The sequence below is a fragment of the Carcharhinus amblyrhynchos genome, unplaced genomic scaffold (assembly GCF_965287045.1).
Source record: "Carcharhinus amblyrhynchos unplaced genomic scaffold, sCarAmb.v2.hapA chromosome_345, whole genome shotgun sequence".
In the NCBI taxonomy this organism is placed as follows: domain Eukaryota; kingdom Metazoa; phylum Chordata; class Chondrichthyes; order Carcharhiniformes; family Carcharhinidae; genus Carcharhinus; species Carcharhinus amblyrhynchos.
In genome coordinates this window covers 160044-177153 of record NW_027650085.1, presented here as the reverse complement: position 1 = coordinate 177153, position 17110 = coordinate 160044, and the positions used below count along the sequence as shown (strand labels likewise).

The 17110-nt window shown below is 47.8% G+C and overlaps 1 protein-coding gene across 1 annotated transcript in view; it reads left to right on the top strand.

Moving 5' to 3' along the window:
• Positions 1-990: 990 nt before the first annotated feature.
• LOC145339209 (calcium uniporter protein, mitochondrial-like) overlaps positions 991-17110 on the top strand; it is a gene marked incomplete at its 5' end in the record, with an annotated part of 145929 nt that continues 129809 nt past the window's right edge. The window contains 1 exon segment of the mRNA XM_080183602.1: positions 991-1213. Coding sequence (XP_080039728.1) covers positions 991-1213 — 223 coding nt within the window.

Sequence of the window (17110 nt, the reverse complement as noted above, 5' to 3'; positions counted from 1 at the left end):
GGGATGTACACACGTTCTTACAAATTGAGCTAAGAATGGGGCAACGGGAAGTGTGAATATCCAGCTGCCCCAAAATCCCCAACACCTTACAAATGAGCTAAAAAAGATATCAAAAATAATACAGCAGTCTCCAAACTCCAACACCTTCACTATCTGCCCCTAGTTATTGACATTGGTTCATACATGGCGTTGATTTATTTTGAAAGCAGTCTGTTTGTAGTTTAGATAAAAGCAAATTACTGCGGGTGCTGGAATCTGAAACCAAAACACAATGCTGGAAAATCTCAGCAGGTCTGTCAGCATTTGTAAGGAGAGAAAGAAGCTGACGTTCTGAATCTAGGCAACTCTTTGTCAAAGCCACGAAAGCTGTTTGCAGTTTTACTTGTCTTATTTATTTAAGAAAACGAATACATGTATTGAACAAGAGAGGGATTATCTGTAGTGCTGCTGTTTCTGGTGTTGGAGTTGTGTTTGGATGTGCGGTCGGGGTCTTGTGCTTGAGTGGTGGGGGGTGGGTCGTGGGTCATGGGTCAGGGTCTTGTGCTTGAGTGGTGGGGGTGGGTCGTGGGTCGGGGTCTTGTGCTTGAGTGGTGGGGGGGGAATCGGGGTCTTGTGTTTGAGCTGGAGGGGGGGGAATTGGGGTCTTGTGTTTGAGCGGGGGGGGGGGGGGGGTGGGGATTAGGGTCTTGTGTTTGAATGGGGGTTTGGCTGGAGGAGCTGATTCCACCAGGAAAAAGTGAATCAACCTGCAGCTCCTATCCAGCCGCCTTCTGGCTAATAGGGAGATCTGATTGGTCCAAAATTGGCTACATTGAGCCAATCAGCGTAGCCTCGCTGCTGATTGGCGAGTCGGGGCCACGCTCACTCCGCCTCCTATATCAAAGAGCGCTCCCGCTGCTGATTGGCGGAGCGGCTGAGTGACAGGTCGTGGTCCCCCCCAGGGGTGGGGTACCGCGCTGCGATTGGTTGGGTAGTGTGTGTGATTGACAGCCCCTCCGGCTCCGCCCCCTTCCCGCCGCCGCTGCTGCGGAGCGAGAGGGACTCGGACCCCGGGCGCTGGGCGGCTCCATTCTCTCTATCTCTGGGCAATGGCGACTGCGGCAAGGGCGCTGCTCTCCGCCGCCCTCGGCCGCAGCAGCAGCCGGACAGCGGCGGCCGCCCAGCGGCTTCAACGGGCTGGCCATCAGCAGACAGCGGCAGCAGCAGCGGACGGGAGTGAGTGAGTGAGAGGGGGGCGGGCAGGCAGGAGGCTGCTTCCTGGATTGGGGTGGACCCCACCCCTGGGTGACCCCAGTCCCCACCCACTTACAGCTGTGGGATGCCCTCTGCCCCACCTCCCCCCCCCCCCCCAACTCTGGACGCCCTCTTGTCATCCCCAACCTGGAGTGCCCTCTTGTAACCCCCCACCCCATCCCCTCCCCTCCCCTCCCTACCCCAATCCTGGGGTACCCACTTGTCACTCCAACCCTGGGGTGCCCTCTTGTCACCCCCACCTCCCCCCAACCCTGGGGCGCCCTCTTGTCACCCCTGTCCACCCCCCCCAACCCTGGGGCGCTGTCTTGTCAACCCAACCCAACCCACCCCCCCCCCAACCCTGGGGCGCTGTCTTGTCAACCCAACCCAACCCCACCCCCCCCCAACCCTGGGGTGCCGTCTTGTCAACCCCCCCCCCCCCCAACCCCGGGGGGCCGTCTTGTCAACCCCCACCCCCCCCCCCAACCCCGGGGTTGCCGTCTTGTCAACCCCCCCCCCCCCCCCCAACCCCGGGGTGCCGTCTTGTCAACCCCCCCCCCCCCCCCCAACCCCGGGACTCCCGGCCACCCGTCTTGTCAACCCCCCCCCCCCCAACCCCGGGGTGCCGTCTTGTCAACCCCCCACCCCCCCCCAACCCCGGGGTGCCGTCTTGTCAACCCCCCCCCCCCCAACCCCGGGGTGCCGTCTTGTCAACCCCACCCCCCCCCCCCAACCCCGGGGTGCCGTCTTGTCACCCACCCCCCCCCCAACCCCCGGGGTGCCGTCTTGTCAACCCCACCCCCCCCCCCAACCCCGGGGTGCCGTCTTGTCAACCCCACCCCCCCCCCACCCCGGGGTGCCGTCTTGTCAACCCCACCCCCCCCCCCCAACCCCAACCCCGGGTGCCGTCTTGTCAACCCCACCCCCCCCCAACCCCGGGGTGCCGTCTTGTCAACCCCAACCCCCCCCCCCCAACCCCGGGGTGCCGTCTTGTCAACCCCACCCCCCCCCCCAACCCCGGGGTGCCGTCTTGTCAACCCCACCCCCCCCCCAACCCCGGGGTGCCGTCTTGTCAACCCCACCCCCCCCCCCCAACCCCGGGGGTGCCGTCTTGTCAACCCCACCCCCCCCCCCCAACCCCGGGGTGCCGTCTTGTCAACCCACCCCCCCCCCCAACCCCGGGGTGCCGTCTTGTCAACCCCCACCCCCCCCCCAACCCCGGGGTGCCGTCTTGTCAACCCCACCCCCCCCCCCCAACCCCGGGGTGCCGTCTTGTCAACCCCACCCCCCCCCCAACCCCGGGGTGCCGTCTTGTCAACCCCCACCCCCCCCCCCCCCAACCCCAGGGTGCCGTCTTGTCAACCCCACCTCCCCCCCACCCCCCCAAACCCCGGGGTGCCGTCTTGTCAACCCCACCCCAACCCCGGGATGCCATCTTGTCAACCCCACCCTACCCCATTTCCCCCCCCAACCCTGGGGTGCTGTCTTGTCAACCCTACCCCATTCCCCCCCCCCCCCCAAACCCTGGGGTGCTGTCTTGTCAACCCCACCCCACCCCAAAAACCCTGGGTGCTGTCTTGTCACCCCCACCCCTCCTAACCCTGGGGTGCCCTCTTGTCACCCCCACCTTCCCTAACCCTGGGATGTGCTCTTGGCACCTTCTCCCACCCCCAATGCTGGGGTGCCCTCTATTTCTCCACCCCCCCCACCCTTTCTATCTCCTGGGGTCATCTGTTGTTCCCCCAACCTCCCCAGCATGTCCAGCCATCCTTAGGAGGGGTGTGTCCAATCCTTCCCAGCTCCTCTACTCTTGGTGTCTCTGCCTCAGGGAGGGAGAAACCCCCCTCCCACCCCCCACCAAGACACAAAAGGAGAAGTTTACTCGCTGCCCTGGGGCCTTCTTTCCATTAGACAGAAAGCCTGCGTGGGGGCTGGGGGGTGCAAGCAGTAAGGTGACCGATTGTATGGGTCCCAGCTCAGTTCCCCTCCCCTCTGAGTGGGCCCTCGTAGTTGACCTTGGCACCAGGAAGCACCTCGACTCTGCCAAGCTGTCCCAGGACATTACAAGTCTTGGGTGCTTTGGGAAATTAAAAGTTTTTGATGCCTGAACACTGGATGGTGGGAATTGTGTGTGTGTCCCTGGGCTGAGAGCTAGAGAGAGAGACATACAGTAAGCAGGAAGGAGACTGGGCGTTGCTGCAGGGCTATTTAGCATTTGGCTAGAAAGACACAGCTGTTCTGTTGCGAGAAGTATTGGAGGAAATGGTATTAGCATTACTTGGCAGCAGAATTTGACAGCAACCGTCACCGTGCCGAGCACTCTCTCCCAACGTTGCTGGTTGTAGTGTGTGAGCTAATGCTAGTGTGTAGTCCTTGCCTCAAGTGGATGCTGTGAACTGGCATAGTGTCTGTGTATCTGTGCAGGCTTCAGCAGGACTTTACATGCTGCAGCAGCCCAGACTTGTGTTCATTAGTGAAATCAGTAGGGTAAAACTAACCTGTCTCACGATGGTCTACTGTCGTTTATACTGATGTTTAGTGACCTGATGGTACTGGGTGCAAACGTGGGCTTTCCCTACATGACGAGGCTGACGTTTGGCAAGCTAGATTAGAATGGTGTGAGTTCATACTCTTTGAAGGTAAATCCCCAGATTCAATTGTTGCCTGATAGCGTTCAGCACCCTACCCCCCACACCCCCACTCTGCCAGCCTCGGCAGAAAGGATAAACTGCCGATTTGCCTTCATCTTTGGTTGAGAATGGTGTAAGGGGGCTAAGGTGAGGAGAGGGGGAGGTAACCTTTTGTATCTTTTCTAGGCAATGGTTGGACCAGTTGCTCAGTCTTTATCCAGTCCCATTGATCAGAAGGATGCAGGGTTCGATTTTGTGAGTTAGCTGGTCTCCAGTGCGAGTGCTGAGGGTAAATTATTCGAGGGTTCCTGATCTCTCTCTCCTAGTGGAAGTGCACCTTCTTGGTGCACTTGGCCGTGAAACTACATTGCCAGGTTACATTGCCAAGCTGGCATGGCATGGCACCTCAGGGAGGGGGTGATGTTTGCATGTTTTTTTTCCTTCTCCTGTGAGTAGAATCAAAATGTCACAACTGCAGGCACAAAGTTTGGAGTGTATTTATGATGAGTAGCAGGTGCAGATATTTTAAACCCAACCCAAGGATTCCTGAGCAAAGTTGTGAATGAGTTATAGTTAGTGTGGTGTGTCATTGCTTTCTGACCTGCATCTGTCCATATCGCATCACATGTTAGATGCCTACTTTAGATCTCTTGTGCAGTTTAGATGTTAATTAGGAGCTGACTGCTTGATATTGTTGCCCCCACCATTCTCCAATGTCATATCTTGGTGAATGATCTTTCCTATGACCTCCTTGCTGAGGAATAGTAAACAGCCATATATTTCAGGACGGTTATTGCCAGTGCATGGAAAAGCCATCCCTTAAAGAGCTTAACAATTTGTACATGTCTTCTGCCACTTTGCAGCACTTTGAGTCAAGACAGGGCAGTGTGCAGGGGGCTTTATGCCGTTTGCAGGTTTAACAAAATAGTGAGTATGCTGTTTGTGAATTTGACTTTATCAAAGAGAAAAACAGTTTATTCTGAGATATTTTAACCAAGCAATCAGATTATGTTTGTGTTTACTCACCATCGTGCTACATCAGAGGAAAGTAGACCATGCAGTGACTAGCCTGAGGTTTTCATAGAGCACTACTTGGATGTAGGGGTGTCTTTCAAGATATTGACATTGTGTAGGGGTGGGAGTAATACACATTCACTTAAATATTAATAAGGCATTGGGAAATGAACGTTTGCCTGTCCTACACAATCATGAGGCAGCATTACAAACACGTAATGATGTTGTTTGAAATATTTATAGGGATAATGAACATGGTTTTGTATGTCCTGAGAGAGGATGGAGGGAGCAGCTGTTTGAGGTACTTTAGAGATTGTGGTAGATGATAGACTGAAAATGATCCGTTTACAGAGTTAGTGGATAAAAGAAATAAATGCTTTCGTCTGTGTATGGGATGCAACATTGAGTTCTAAGAGTCTGTATAAACGAGTGTGACCTCCGGTGTCACCCTGGGTCCCATTTATATGTCACCTATTGTGGAATGGATGCTGATTTGCATAGTACAGTCTGTCCCTTGTAGGAACATATCTGACTTAAATTCTTGGGAAAATAAGTTAGAATTTACTGAAATGTGAAAGTGCTAAGCCACCCAGTCCTATCTATCTTCTTTGGCCTCCATTCAAGGATTTTGTTTTTGCTGGGACAGGGATTCTGGATCATACTGATTGATTATTAGCTTGTAATTCTTTCCAGTATGTCTGAAGGCAGGCTGGCGGTATGAGTGAGAGTTTCCTGGTCAGCAATGCTGCAGAAGGCAGTGGGAAGCCACTATGGGTAATTTGCCAAGCATCACCATGAGCCAATCTGGTGCAAGTCCGTGGTCACCAACACCATCTTTTGGCATGGGATCTGAAGGAGGTGGTGTTTCTGGATAAAGTCTGATGGAAATAAATTAGCATGCCGGGCGCTATCTGTGCAGAGTGTACAGAGTTAATGTTTCAGGCCCATGACCTTTTCATTGGAGTGTTCTCTCACCATTATTTTAAGGATGTTGTCGAATGCTTTCTGACTTGATTACAATCGTATAATCGACAAGTGGTAAAAGTTGCGGTGTGAAGAAATCAGCTTCCGTTCGGGATAGGAGGATTGAAGAAGTGTTGTCAGCTCATCTCTTCCAGGCAAAGACTGCCTGGTTGGATGAAAGTCCTGCAGCAGCGCTATCCAAACCCAAGACCTCTACCATCTGGAAGGACAAGGGCAGCAGATGCGTGGGAGTACCAAGTTCCTGTGCAAGCCGCACTTCATCCTGACTGGGAACTGCACCGTCACTGGGTGAAAATCCTGAAACTTTCATCTAAACCGGATATACGCACGTGGATTGCAGAGATTCAACAAGGCAGCTCACCACCGGCTCCCTCAAGGAAACTAGGAATGGGTGATATAGGCCTGCCATCTGGTGAATCCCATGATCGAATATTTAAAAAAAAAGATAGCTTTTTATCTGGGTCAGAACCACACAAGTTTAATCAGCCTGAGCTTGAAGAGATCCCAGACATTACCATGGACATCAATAATTCCCAAATTCTGTGTGATGAATTCGTTGTAGATATTCATACCTTGCCAGCAGAATCCTCAACACCCCACAACTTCCGCCTAAAGGCATCTAATACATTCAGAAAATAACTTTGCCTTATCTGCAGAAGGTTAGAGAGTCCCTGACAAAGGGACGGAGAAGCTTTATTAAACTGACGACAAGAGTTCAATCCAGGAGTTGAGCCGACACTCCAATGCATTATTGAGGGCTGTAGAGCACGCTAGAAGTTTATTGTACAAGAAGAGATCATTTAGCCCGCCGTATCTGTGAGCACCCATTGTGGCAGTACTGTCCTTTGATGAGGGGCTTCATTTGCCTCTTCGGGTGAGAGCTGAAGTTTCCTACTCACAAAGACTTGTGGTGGTTGAAGGAATAATGTTGGGAGGGAAGCAAGACCTGTTTAACTAGTTCCCCTTGGTCCTGGTAGTCACGGTTGAAAGGTGGAGACTGGTTACCAGATTTTAACATAGCCAACAGGCCAGTTTGAGATTTCATTTTTAAAAAAATGAGAAGCAATAAAGAGCCTTTTTCCTCGGATGGTGATGGCTAGCACAAGGGGACATAACTTTAAATTGAGGGGTGATAGATATAGGACAGATGTCAGAGGTAGTTTCTTTACTCAGAGTAGTAAGGGTGTGGAATGCCCTGCCAGCAACAGTAGTGGACTCGCCAACATTAAGGGCATTTAAATAGTCATTGGATAAACATATGGATGATATTGGAATGGCGTAGGTTAGATGGGCTTTAGATTGGTTTCACAGGTTGGTGCAACATCGAGGGCCGAAGAGCCTGTACTGCGCTGTAATTTCAATGTTCTATAATGTTGCCAGGAAATTACCAGAGGGAGATTCTTTGTATGTTATTGTTATCCTTCTGATTCTTTACTGAAACAGTATTGACAGAGAGAATGGAGCAGTTTGCTCAAAGTGCAACATTGCTTGGAAGGTGATGGTTACAATTGAATTACTCACAATATACAGCACAGGAAGAGACCATTCTGACCATGACAGCTTATGTTTCACACCTTCCTCCTCCCACCGGACTTTGTCAGCCCACAATCAGCAGATCCATCTAAACTGTGTCCTCGGTTTTATAAATTACTGCCTGGGAAGCTGCTAGCCTTGAACATCTGAGAATCATTGTGTTAGGGATTTCTGTTGAGGGTACGAGTCATGCATATCAATAATCTCCTTCCTATGAAATTGAGCTTGCGTGTGAGCGGGATATATTGGGGAAATCAAATGTGACACAGGGCTGATTGATTCTGACAGTTTGTTTCTCGAAGACTGCAGCCTAACTTACGCACAGTATGTTGAGGGTCTCTGAAGAACCAGCCCTTCGCTCTTTAGCGGAGTGGTGGGTGAATGCTTGCTGGAAAAGGTTGTGAATATGAGTAATGGAGGGCAAAACCACCAGGGTAATGATCCCAACGTCACATCCATCATATAGTCATGCCTTGCTCAGCTGATCTTTGGTTTTTAGCATTTTCCCCAAATGTTTTCTGTCAAATGGACTTGAACTATGATTAAGGGTTGAGTTTATGGATCCGAAGGGCTGTACTTGAACTCTTTGAGGATTAAATTCATAACTTCTTTAAAAAATGAGAAATAATAAACTTAAACAGACAGCTCGATGATTAATAGACCATGCTGAATTGTCCCTTAGTGTCCCAAGATGTGCAGGTTAGGTAGATTGGCCATGCTAAATTGCTCCTTAATTTCCTAGGATGTGTAGGTTAGGTGCATTGGCCATGCTAAATTGCCCCATAGTGTCCCAAGATGTGTAGGTTAGGGGGAGTTAATTGGATAAATATATGGCATTACAGGGATCGGGCCTACATAAAGGTGCTCTGGTACAAACTTGATGGATCGAATGGCCTCCTGCACTGTAGGGGTTCTATGAGTTCTGATATTTTAATATTAAGGTCTTCTGAAAGACGAACAGGATTGTGTGCAGTAGGGAGAATGCAGTCTGATTAAAAAATTATAAGAAGTAGAAGTATCGCATTCAATAAGATCGTGGCTGATCTGACTGTGCTCTCAACTCCATTTTCCTGCTGGCCTCCCACCTCCCCCATAACTCTTGACACTCCTGTCAATCAAAAATCTGTCCAACTCTGCTTTGAATCTATTCAATGATCCTCTGCCCTTTGTGAAAGGAATTCCAAAGTCTAATGATCCATTGCAAGGAAAGATCCCACTCAACTCAATCTTAGTGAGTGGGCATTTATAAATAAATTGTACCCCCTTGTTTTATTCCTAGTTGCATAAAGTAGTTCCCCCTGTGTCTCTCTGCAAATAGAGGGATGTTACTGTTAGGTATATTCATATGAATGATATGTATCAATAAACTTGTATAAATGACAGTATAACTCCAGTCTTTTCACATGTTGCAGGTCTCAAGGTCATCTGAGTAAATTTTCAGCTTCAGTATCCAATGGCTTTTTTTTGATGCAATGACCTTTTTGATTTGATTTATTATTGTCACATGTATTGATATGTAGTGAAAAGTTTTATTGGTGCACTATACAGGCAAAGCATACCATTCATAGAGAAAGAAACAGAGTACAGAATGGCGTGTTACAGTCATAGCTAAGGTGTAGAGAAAGATCAACTTAGTGCAAGGTAGGTCCATTCAAAAGTCTGAGGCAGCAGGGAAGAAGCTGTTCTTGAGTTGATTGGTACGTGACCTTGGACTTTTGCACCTTTTTCCTGACAGAAGAAGGTGGAAGAGAGAATGTCTGGAGTGCATGGGGTCTTTAATAATGCTGGCTGCTTTCCTGAGGCAGCAGGAAATGTAGACAGAGTCAATGGATGGGAGACTGGTTTACGTGGTCGACAGAGCTTCATTCACGACCCTTTGTATTTTCTTGCATCAATTCTAAGGGCGCCATTCATTTTTATTTTGCTTCCAAGATCAGATTTTGAGGTTTCTGGTGCTTTACTGGTCCGGTGACCTAAAGTGTCAGTGCTTTTCATCCCGGGAAAGGGAGTTGGTACCCTGGGGTACCTTCACTTGAGTGGTCAGACCAGAGCTGCTTTCACATCGGAGTTGGGTAAGGGATGAGTTGCATTTGCCTCGATACAATAAGGGTTGGGTGTTGGAGCTGGAATTGGTGGATTTGTGATGCTGGGGTTGAATATAAAAATAGATGGCTGTTATGAGACTTTATCAGTTTTCAATTTTGAAACAACCTGAGAGGAAAAACTAAGGACAATTTTAAATGCGAGTTTTAATAAGCTCGTGGGTCGAAAGAAGTAGAGGTCAGAGAAATAACAGCTTGCATTTGTCTGGCCTCTCCGTAAGCTGGTGATGTCTGTACTTTACAATTTAGTGTCTTCTGAAGTCTAGTCATTGTTGTTGTGTATTAATGGGAGGATTGACTGTTGTCAGGTTATTTGCAGTGAGAAATCTCTCTCTTTGGATTTGCTGTGCCAGTTTGTCAAATAGGACTGGATATTTGATGTCAGTAAGCTTGATAGATAATGCAACTGGGAAGAAACATCATAGCAGAAAGGATGATGTATACTTTTAATATGTCGTTTCAGGCAGCTCTTGTACTTTGAGCTGTCTATTACTCACCTTTCTTCATCCCCAAAATGAAGTGCTATTTTGATCCTGTGGTATAGCCTTGCCATCTATTTGGCAAGGCCTGCCTTTGCACCCATGGTTCTCGCACGTTGCCAAATTTCCATTTGTGGATGGTACTTTGTTGCAGTTGGACCTTCCTGATATGCCAGGAGGAATTGGCACCCCAGAGAGTCTTAAACAATGTGTTTAGGAGTCCTAAAAGCAAGGCCTAGAAAAAGTTTTCATGGTGAGGTAAGAGGGAGAGTGGTTTAGAACAATCTGTGTACAGCCAAGTGCTGGTGGGATATAGACGGGGTCGGGGTGCAAAGAAGTGTACGTCAGTGACCAGAATTGGAAAACTGAGGGATACGTGCAAGAACTGGAGGCTGAAATGTCAGGCAAAGTCACAATGTTGGGTGACCTGTAAAGCATGAGAAATTCAAATTCCATATGGAGGCCAGGATTTCCACAAGAAGCTAAGAGAGTAGTCTTGTTGTGCATTTCCTTGTGCACGTTTTTGAATTAAATGGTCATCTGTTCACACTTTTTTGCTCAAGAGCAAGTGTTTAGGAGGAGCTAATCGAGAGGGACGATTTAATTCAATGTATTTTCCTTCTGGTTCCTGGGGTCCCATGTGTGGCGGATGAGGAATTTTTTTCTCCCAAAAGATGTATTCGTTTCATAAAATTTATAATCCACTTCAAAACATTTTGATTTTAAAACTACAAAAGAGAATAAAATTCAATTTGTCTCCATACGGCATGCTCCACTCTAAGATGTCTCCGTACAATGGCAAAAGCTAGTTGCAATATTCCAGCTTATTGTCTTAACCTCTGAGAAGGAACCAGTTCGTGTGTCTGAGTCTTCATTAAGCTACATCTTGGCAAACTGATATTTACAGTATGTATTCCCCATGAGGCATACAGCCTGAAAGCAAAACACTTTAAATTGGAGATTACGACGCAATGGAATTCAGCTTTCCTCTATACAGCGTAGCCCACTCAGTCAGGTGCCTCAATGCACTTTCAATACTCAGCCCTATACATTCTTTGTCAGGCATACATCCCAGGACTTCTACATTGTTTCTAGCTTTTTGGTTTAAAGTTTTTTTTTGGATAGATTTACAACCAACATCGTGAGTCTGCTCAAAGCTGACTGGTGCCCATTCTGATAGGATATGTGTCCATGATGAGGCTCCTTCCGATTCTCCTCACTGCACCAATTCCAACTATGAGTTGTAACCTTGATGCTGGTTCTTAGACAGCCATTTTGAATAGATTAGATTCTCTTTCACCCTTGGCACCGATCACACACATCACAGCACTCCCTCCTTGCTAACGTGTTCTAAATGGGTGATGGTTTTTCACCTCGATCGCGCAGTAAGTTGGATGAGTTTTCCAAGGGGCCGTTTTATGAAGATGTGACACGTGATGCTATTGAATTGATACTCCCGGAAAGTAATTGGTTTACTGTAATAACAAGTGTTGTAAAACAAGGAGACCCGAACTGTGGGTCACGACCTCTAGTGGAGCCCTACCGATCTCCAAGGCAGCTATACTAGTTAAGGAAGTGGAGACTGAGATTTAACAAATCAGGGATTGGCTGCAAGGCCTCATGGCCCAGTCCAATAATCTGAGGCCTAAGCATTGACACCAGTAAAACCTGCAAAGTTTTTTTTTAGAGTTTATTTATTAGTGTCACAAGTAAGCTTACATTAACACTGCAATGAAGTTACTGTGAAAATCCCCTCGTCACCACACTCCGGCGCCTGTTCGGCTACACGGAGGGAGAATTTAGCATGGTCAATGCACCCTAACTAGCACATCTTTTGGACTGTGGGAGGAAACTGCAGCACCTGAAGAAAACCCATGCAGACGTGGGGAGGATGTGTGGAGTTTGCACGGATGCTGACCCAAGCAGAGAATCGAACCCGGGTCCCTGGCCCAGTCCAATGATCTCTCAGGCTGAAGCATTAACGCCAACAAAACCTGCCAAGTTTTTTACTTCATCTGTATTCCAGCTGTTTTAACCCTCAACCAACTCAACTCTTCTCCTGCCCCCATAGTTTCCATCATGGGGCGGGTGGGGTGGTCATACCAAATGTGAAGTGTTAAAATGGGGGTCACAGCAGAACAAATTTTAGGAGCACTGTAGTGGAACATGCCTAGTCCAGAGATGTGCGGCTTAGGTTGATTGGCCATGATAAATTGCCCCTTAATGTGAGGGGGATTAGGAGGGTAAATATATGGGGTTGGGGGATAGGTCAGGACCTGGGTGGGATTGTTCTCGATGCAGGCTCGATGGGCCTCCTAATCCCCCCGACATTAAGGGACAATTTATCAGGCCAATCAACCTAAACCACACATATTTGGACTAGGCATGCTCCACTACAGTGCTCGATGGGCCAAATGGCCTTTGTCTGCATTGTAGATTCTGTGATTCTGCAGTCAATTAGTCATTTTAAAGTGAATAAAATGTGCTCCGTTAAATAAGATTCAGATTTTGAGGAGTTTCAATTATGCAAATAGACATTGTGTGGTACTGATGCTTCAGTATAGAATTCAGCTTGCCGTGTGCTGTGTTTTAATTCCATGTGTAAACATGACAGTCACATTGCCTCGACATGTCTTGGAACCACTGGAAATTGGGTTTCCCTGCAGAACAGGTTATTTTATGGCGTAAGGGGGTTGAGCAACAGTAGGTGAGGTTGAGTTCCTTTTGGTGTTGGCCACTCCTGTGGTTCCTGCTCACTTGGACTTCTGCTCAGGGTGTAACAGGAACTAAAGGGACCTGGAGTAGGAGCAATAAAATCTGAGTACAACAAATCTCCTAATCTGAACATTTTTTTTAACGAGTTGCCATTTAATTGAGAATTTGACTTTGTTTTTGCATGTTGTATAATATACGCCCCATCCCACAAGATCGACTATCTGTGGAATAAAGGGAACAGGTGGAAAGTCTAATTCAAAGCCTTTCCCAAGGGTGTTGTCAGGCAAATATTGCAATTACATTGAACTCTGTTGACTCACCAAACAGTCAACCTCCAGAATGATTTCTCCCGCAGGCATGGTTCCAACCAAAATGCACACGTCATTGTCAGCCATATGCCACTCCCGTGTGATACTGCACGCTGGTCGTTAATTCAGCTGTTTGGGGTAGATTCTCTCAAACAGCCATCTTGTAAACCTGTAACCTCAGAGGTTTGAGAGCAGAATCTGTACTCCAGCATGGAACTCTGCGCTGAAGCTCAGTCCTCTCATGACCTCCATCACCATTGATGGTGATGCCGCCTTCAGCAAACTAGGCCCTGAACTGTGGTAGTCTGACTTTTTTCTCTCATTTAAGATGCCCCTTAAAACCTGCCCGTCAAGACCTTGGTCACTTGTCCGAATATAGCTCCTTAATTGGCTGGCTGTCTGGCCAAATTTTTTGACTTGATTTTATTATTGTCGTGTGTATTGGGATGCGGTGCCTTGGAGCGTTTTTGCTGCGATAAAGTGTGATATATAAATGCATGTTGTTGTTACAAAAATCTGAGGTGATCCCCCCCCCCCCCCCCCACCGTGCCAAATAAAGATGGGTATGGCTGTAATATCGGGTGACAATCCCTTCAAAATTACCCTCAAGTGAGAAAAGCAGTTTGCACCTTCACTGTTTCTTTAGGTTGGGCTGGTCAGGTTGTAACCGATTTGAGCTGTGGGTTCACACTGCACAGGCAGGCACTTCGAGTGGGAGGGAAAACAGCTGAGGTGAGCACTCTCCAAATGAGTCAAATCCTTCAAGTGGGACAGTGGCAGGCGCTTCAAATAATCAAGCATCTCACTATGGATGGCACAGTGGTTAGCACTGCTGCCTCACAGCGCCAGGGACCCAGGTTCGATTCCCGGCTTGAGTCGCTGTCTGTGTGGAGTGTGCACGTTCTGTGTGGGTTTCCTCCCACCATCTGAAAGTCGTGCCGGTGAGGTACATTTGCCATGCTAAATTCTCCCTCAACGTACCCGAAAAAGCTTCGGAGTGCGGCGACTAGGGGATTTTCACAGTAACTTCATCGCAGTGTTAATGTAAGCCTACTTGTCACACTATAACAGTATCGCTGGTAAATCAAATTGCGTATGGTCAAAAAATCCAGTCCTAGTTCTGAGCTTGAGTCAACAGTGGTTGCATCTACTCCTGTTTCGTTATCTTGAATATATCTGTCACGTCCAGCCTGCAAAACAGTAGTTTTGACCAAATGAGGGATAAAAAACTATCTTGGAGTGTTCCAGTCACCCGAATAAATATTTGATGCATTGGCGATTTATAAATAAGTTGGTTTCGAGTTGAGGAGAAAGCTGAGTCATAGAAATGATTTAAAAATACCCTGCTTTCCTCGGGAGATGTTTCAGTCTCAAAAGACCAGACCCGTATCTTGGAGCAGTCTAAATCTACATCTTAAGTTGAGCTGTAGCCGTTGGGGTCATCCAAAACTGTCATCCATTCACACAAGTGCAAGTCATGTCGATGCGATGGGTGATTCTGTTGACTCGTGTAAGGGAAATAGTGAACGAAGCAATTCTGTTTGTCACTCGAGCGTTTTGAGCTGAATGTTCAGTGAGAATGACACAGAACAGAGGGTGAAAGATGTGAGGTCAAAATTCAGTTTTTATTTGGCACTAAAAGAAGCTAATGTCCCCAGCATTGGAGTGACATTGGGAATTGAAATGACAATGTTAGATAGTCTCAGTTTATTAACATGCTGACATTTGGTGAGCCTTTTTAAAGTTTATCTGTTAGTATTACAAGTTGGCTTATATTAATACTGCAATAAAGTTACTGTGAAAATCCCCTAGTCGCCACACTCCGGCGCCTGTTCGGGTACACCGAGGGAGAATTTAGCACGGCCAGTGCACCTAACTATGTCTTTCAGACTGAGGGGTACAGTAAGAAGTCTCTAAACACCAGGTTAAAGTCCAACAGGTTTATTTGGTAGCACGAGCTTTCAGAGTGCTGCTCCTTCCTTCAGGTGAGTGGAGAGTTGGGTTCAGAAACAGGGCATATAGAGACACAGGCTCAATCACAAAATAATGGTTGGAATGCAAGTTTTAACAAGTAATCAACTCTGTTGGGAGGACTCCACATAGACAGTGAGCCAAGCTGGGAATCGAACCCGGGTCCCTGACGCTGTGAGGCAGCAGTGCTAACCACTGTGCCACCCCGTGATGGAGTTATAGATGGCAGTGGCGTAGTGGTAATGTCCCTGAACTGGTGTCACAGTGGTTAACACTGCTGCTTCACAGCATCAGGCACCTGGGTTCGATTCCCAGCTTGTGTCACTGTCTGCGTGGAGTTTGCACATTCTCCCTGTGTCTGCGTGGGTTTCCTCTGGGTGCCCCGGTTTCCTCCCACAGTCCAAAAGACGTGCTGATTAGGTGCATTGACCCGAACAGGTGCCGGCCTGCAGCAACTAGACGAATTTTCATTGCAGTGTCAATGTAAGCCTTACTTGTGACTAATAAATTAACTTTACTTTTTAGTAACCTGGAGGCATGAGTTCAAGTCCCACTATGGCAGCTGGTGGAATGTAAATTTAATGAATAAAATCTGGAGGTGAAAGCTGCTCTCAGTGACCGTGAAACCATCATGGATTGTCACAAAAGTCCACCTGGTTTACTAATGCCCTTTAGGGGAAGGACGTCTGCCATTGTTCCCCAGTCTGGCCTATATGTGACTCCAGAGCCACAGCAATGTTATTGACTCCCAACTGCCCCTGAAATTGCTTAACAAGCTGCTGAGTTCAAGGGCAGTTAGGGATGGGTAACAAATGCTGATCTTACCGCATCACGTGAGAGAATAAAAAAGATTTGAGACCACAATGTGGCAAGTTTTTGATCAACTTCCCAAAAGGAAGAAACATTGGAATGGAAAAGCAAAATCCTTGTTTTTTGCAAGTCTGGACTAACATTAGTACTAAATTGCTTGTGAAATCTGGGAATGAAGATGAATGGGATGGATAGGATAGAGGTGGAGAGACTCTTCCCGCTCAGAAGGGATAGTAGGACTAGGGGGCACAGCCTCAAGATAAAGGGGGGGCGGTTTAGAACGGAGTTGAGAAGGAACTTCTTCACTCAAAGGGTGGTGAATCTCTGGAATTCTCTGCCCGTTGAAGTGGTGGAGGCTGCCTCGCTAAATATTTTTAAGAAGCGGGTTGATGGGTTTTTGATAAGAGAGGGGATTGAGGGTTATGGGGAGAGGGCGGGAAAGTGGAACTGAGCCACGACAGATCAGCCATCATCTTATTGAATGGCGGGGCAGGCTCGAAGGGCTAGATGGCCTACTCCTGCTCCTATTTCTTATGTTCTTATGTTCTAAATACAATAATAAAGCTTGAAGCCAGAGTATGGAAGTGAAATGAAAATTATTTCCAGGATTAATACTGATTTGTGACCTTGGAAAAAACATCAAAATAATTGTGCGTTTTTTTAATGAGCATCAAAATCATTGCCAAGGAATTATTCTGGTTACGTTGTTTGCAGTGGGAGGGTGTAGCTTTTGCCCACCAATCTCAAACTGTTGATAGACTGGGACTTTTTTTCTCTAGAGCTGTAGGAGGCTGGCGGGGGGGGGGGGGTTGTTCTTCAAGAGGCCTGGGGCACAGATCAGCTAGATTCCCAAAGGCAGGGGAGTCTAAAACTAGAGGGCATAGGTTTAAGGTGGGAGGGGAGAGATACAATAGTGTCTGGAGGGGCAAGTTTTTCACAGAGGGTGGTTGAGTGTCTGGAACAAGTTGCCAGAGGTAGAGGCAGTTACAATTTTGTCTTTTTTTTTAAAAGCATTTCGACAGTTCCATGGGTATAGGTGGGATCTGGGCTAAATGCAGGCAATTGGGACTAGCTTTGGGGTTTAAAAAAAGAGGGGGGGAGACGTGGACAAGTTGGTCCGAAGAGCCTGTTTCCATGCTTTAAACCTCTGTGACTCTCTACAAGTAATTAATTGATCTAGACAAATTCCTTCCCTTTGCTCCATCGCAAATAACCAGTTTCATTAATGCATCCTCTTCCTGCCAGCAAATTTCAGAGCAGCCAAAAGCTCTGTATGAGGCTGAGCGGGCCAAGGCTGGGTGATGGGGAACAGAAGTTGAACCTGTACGTCA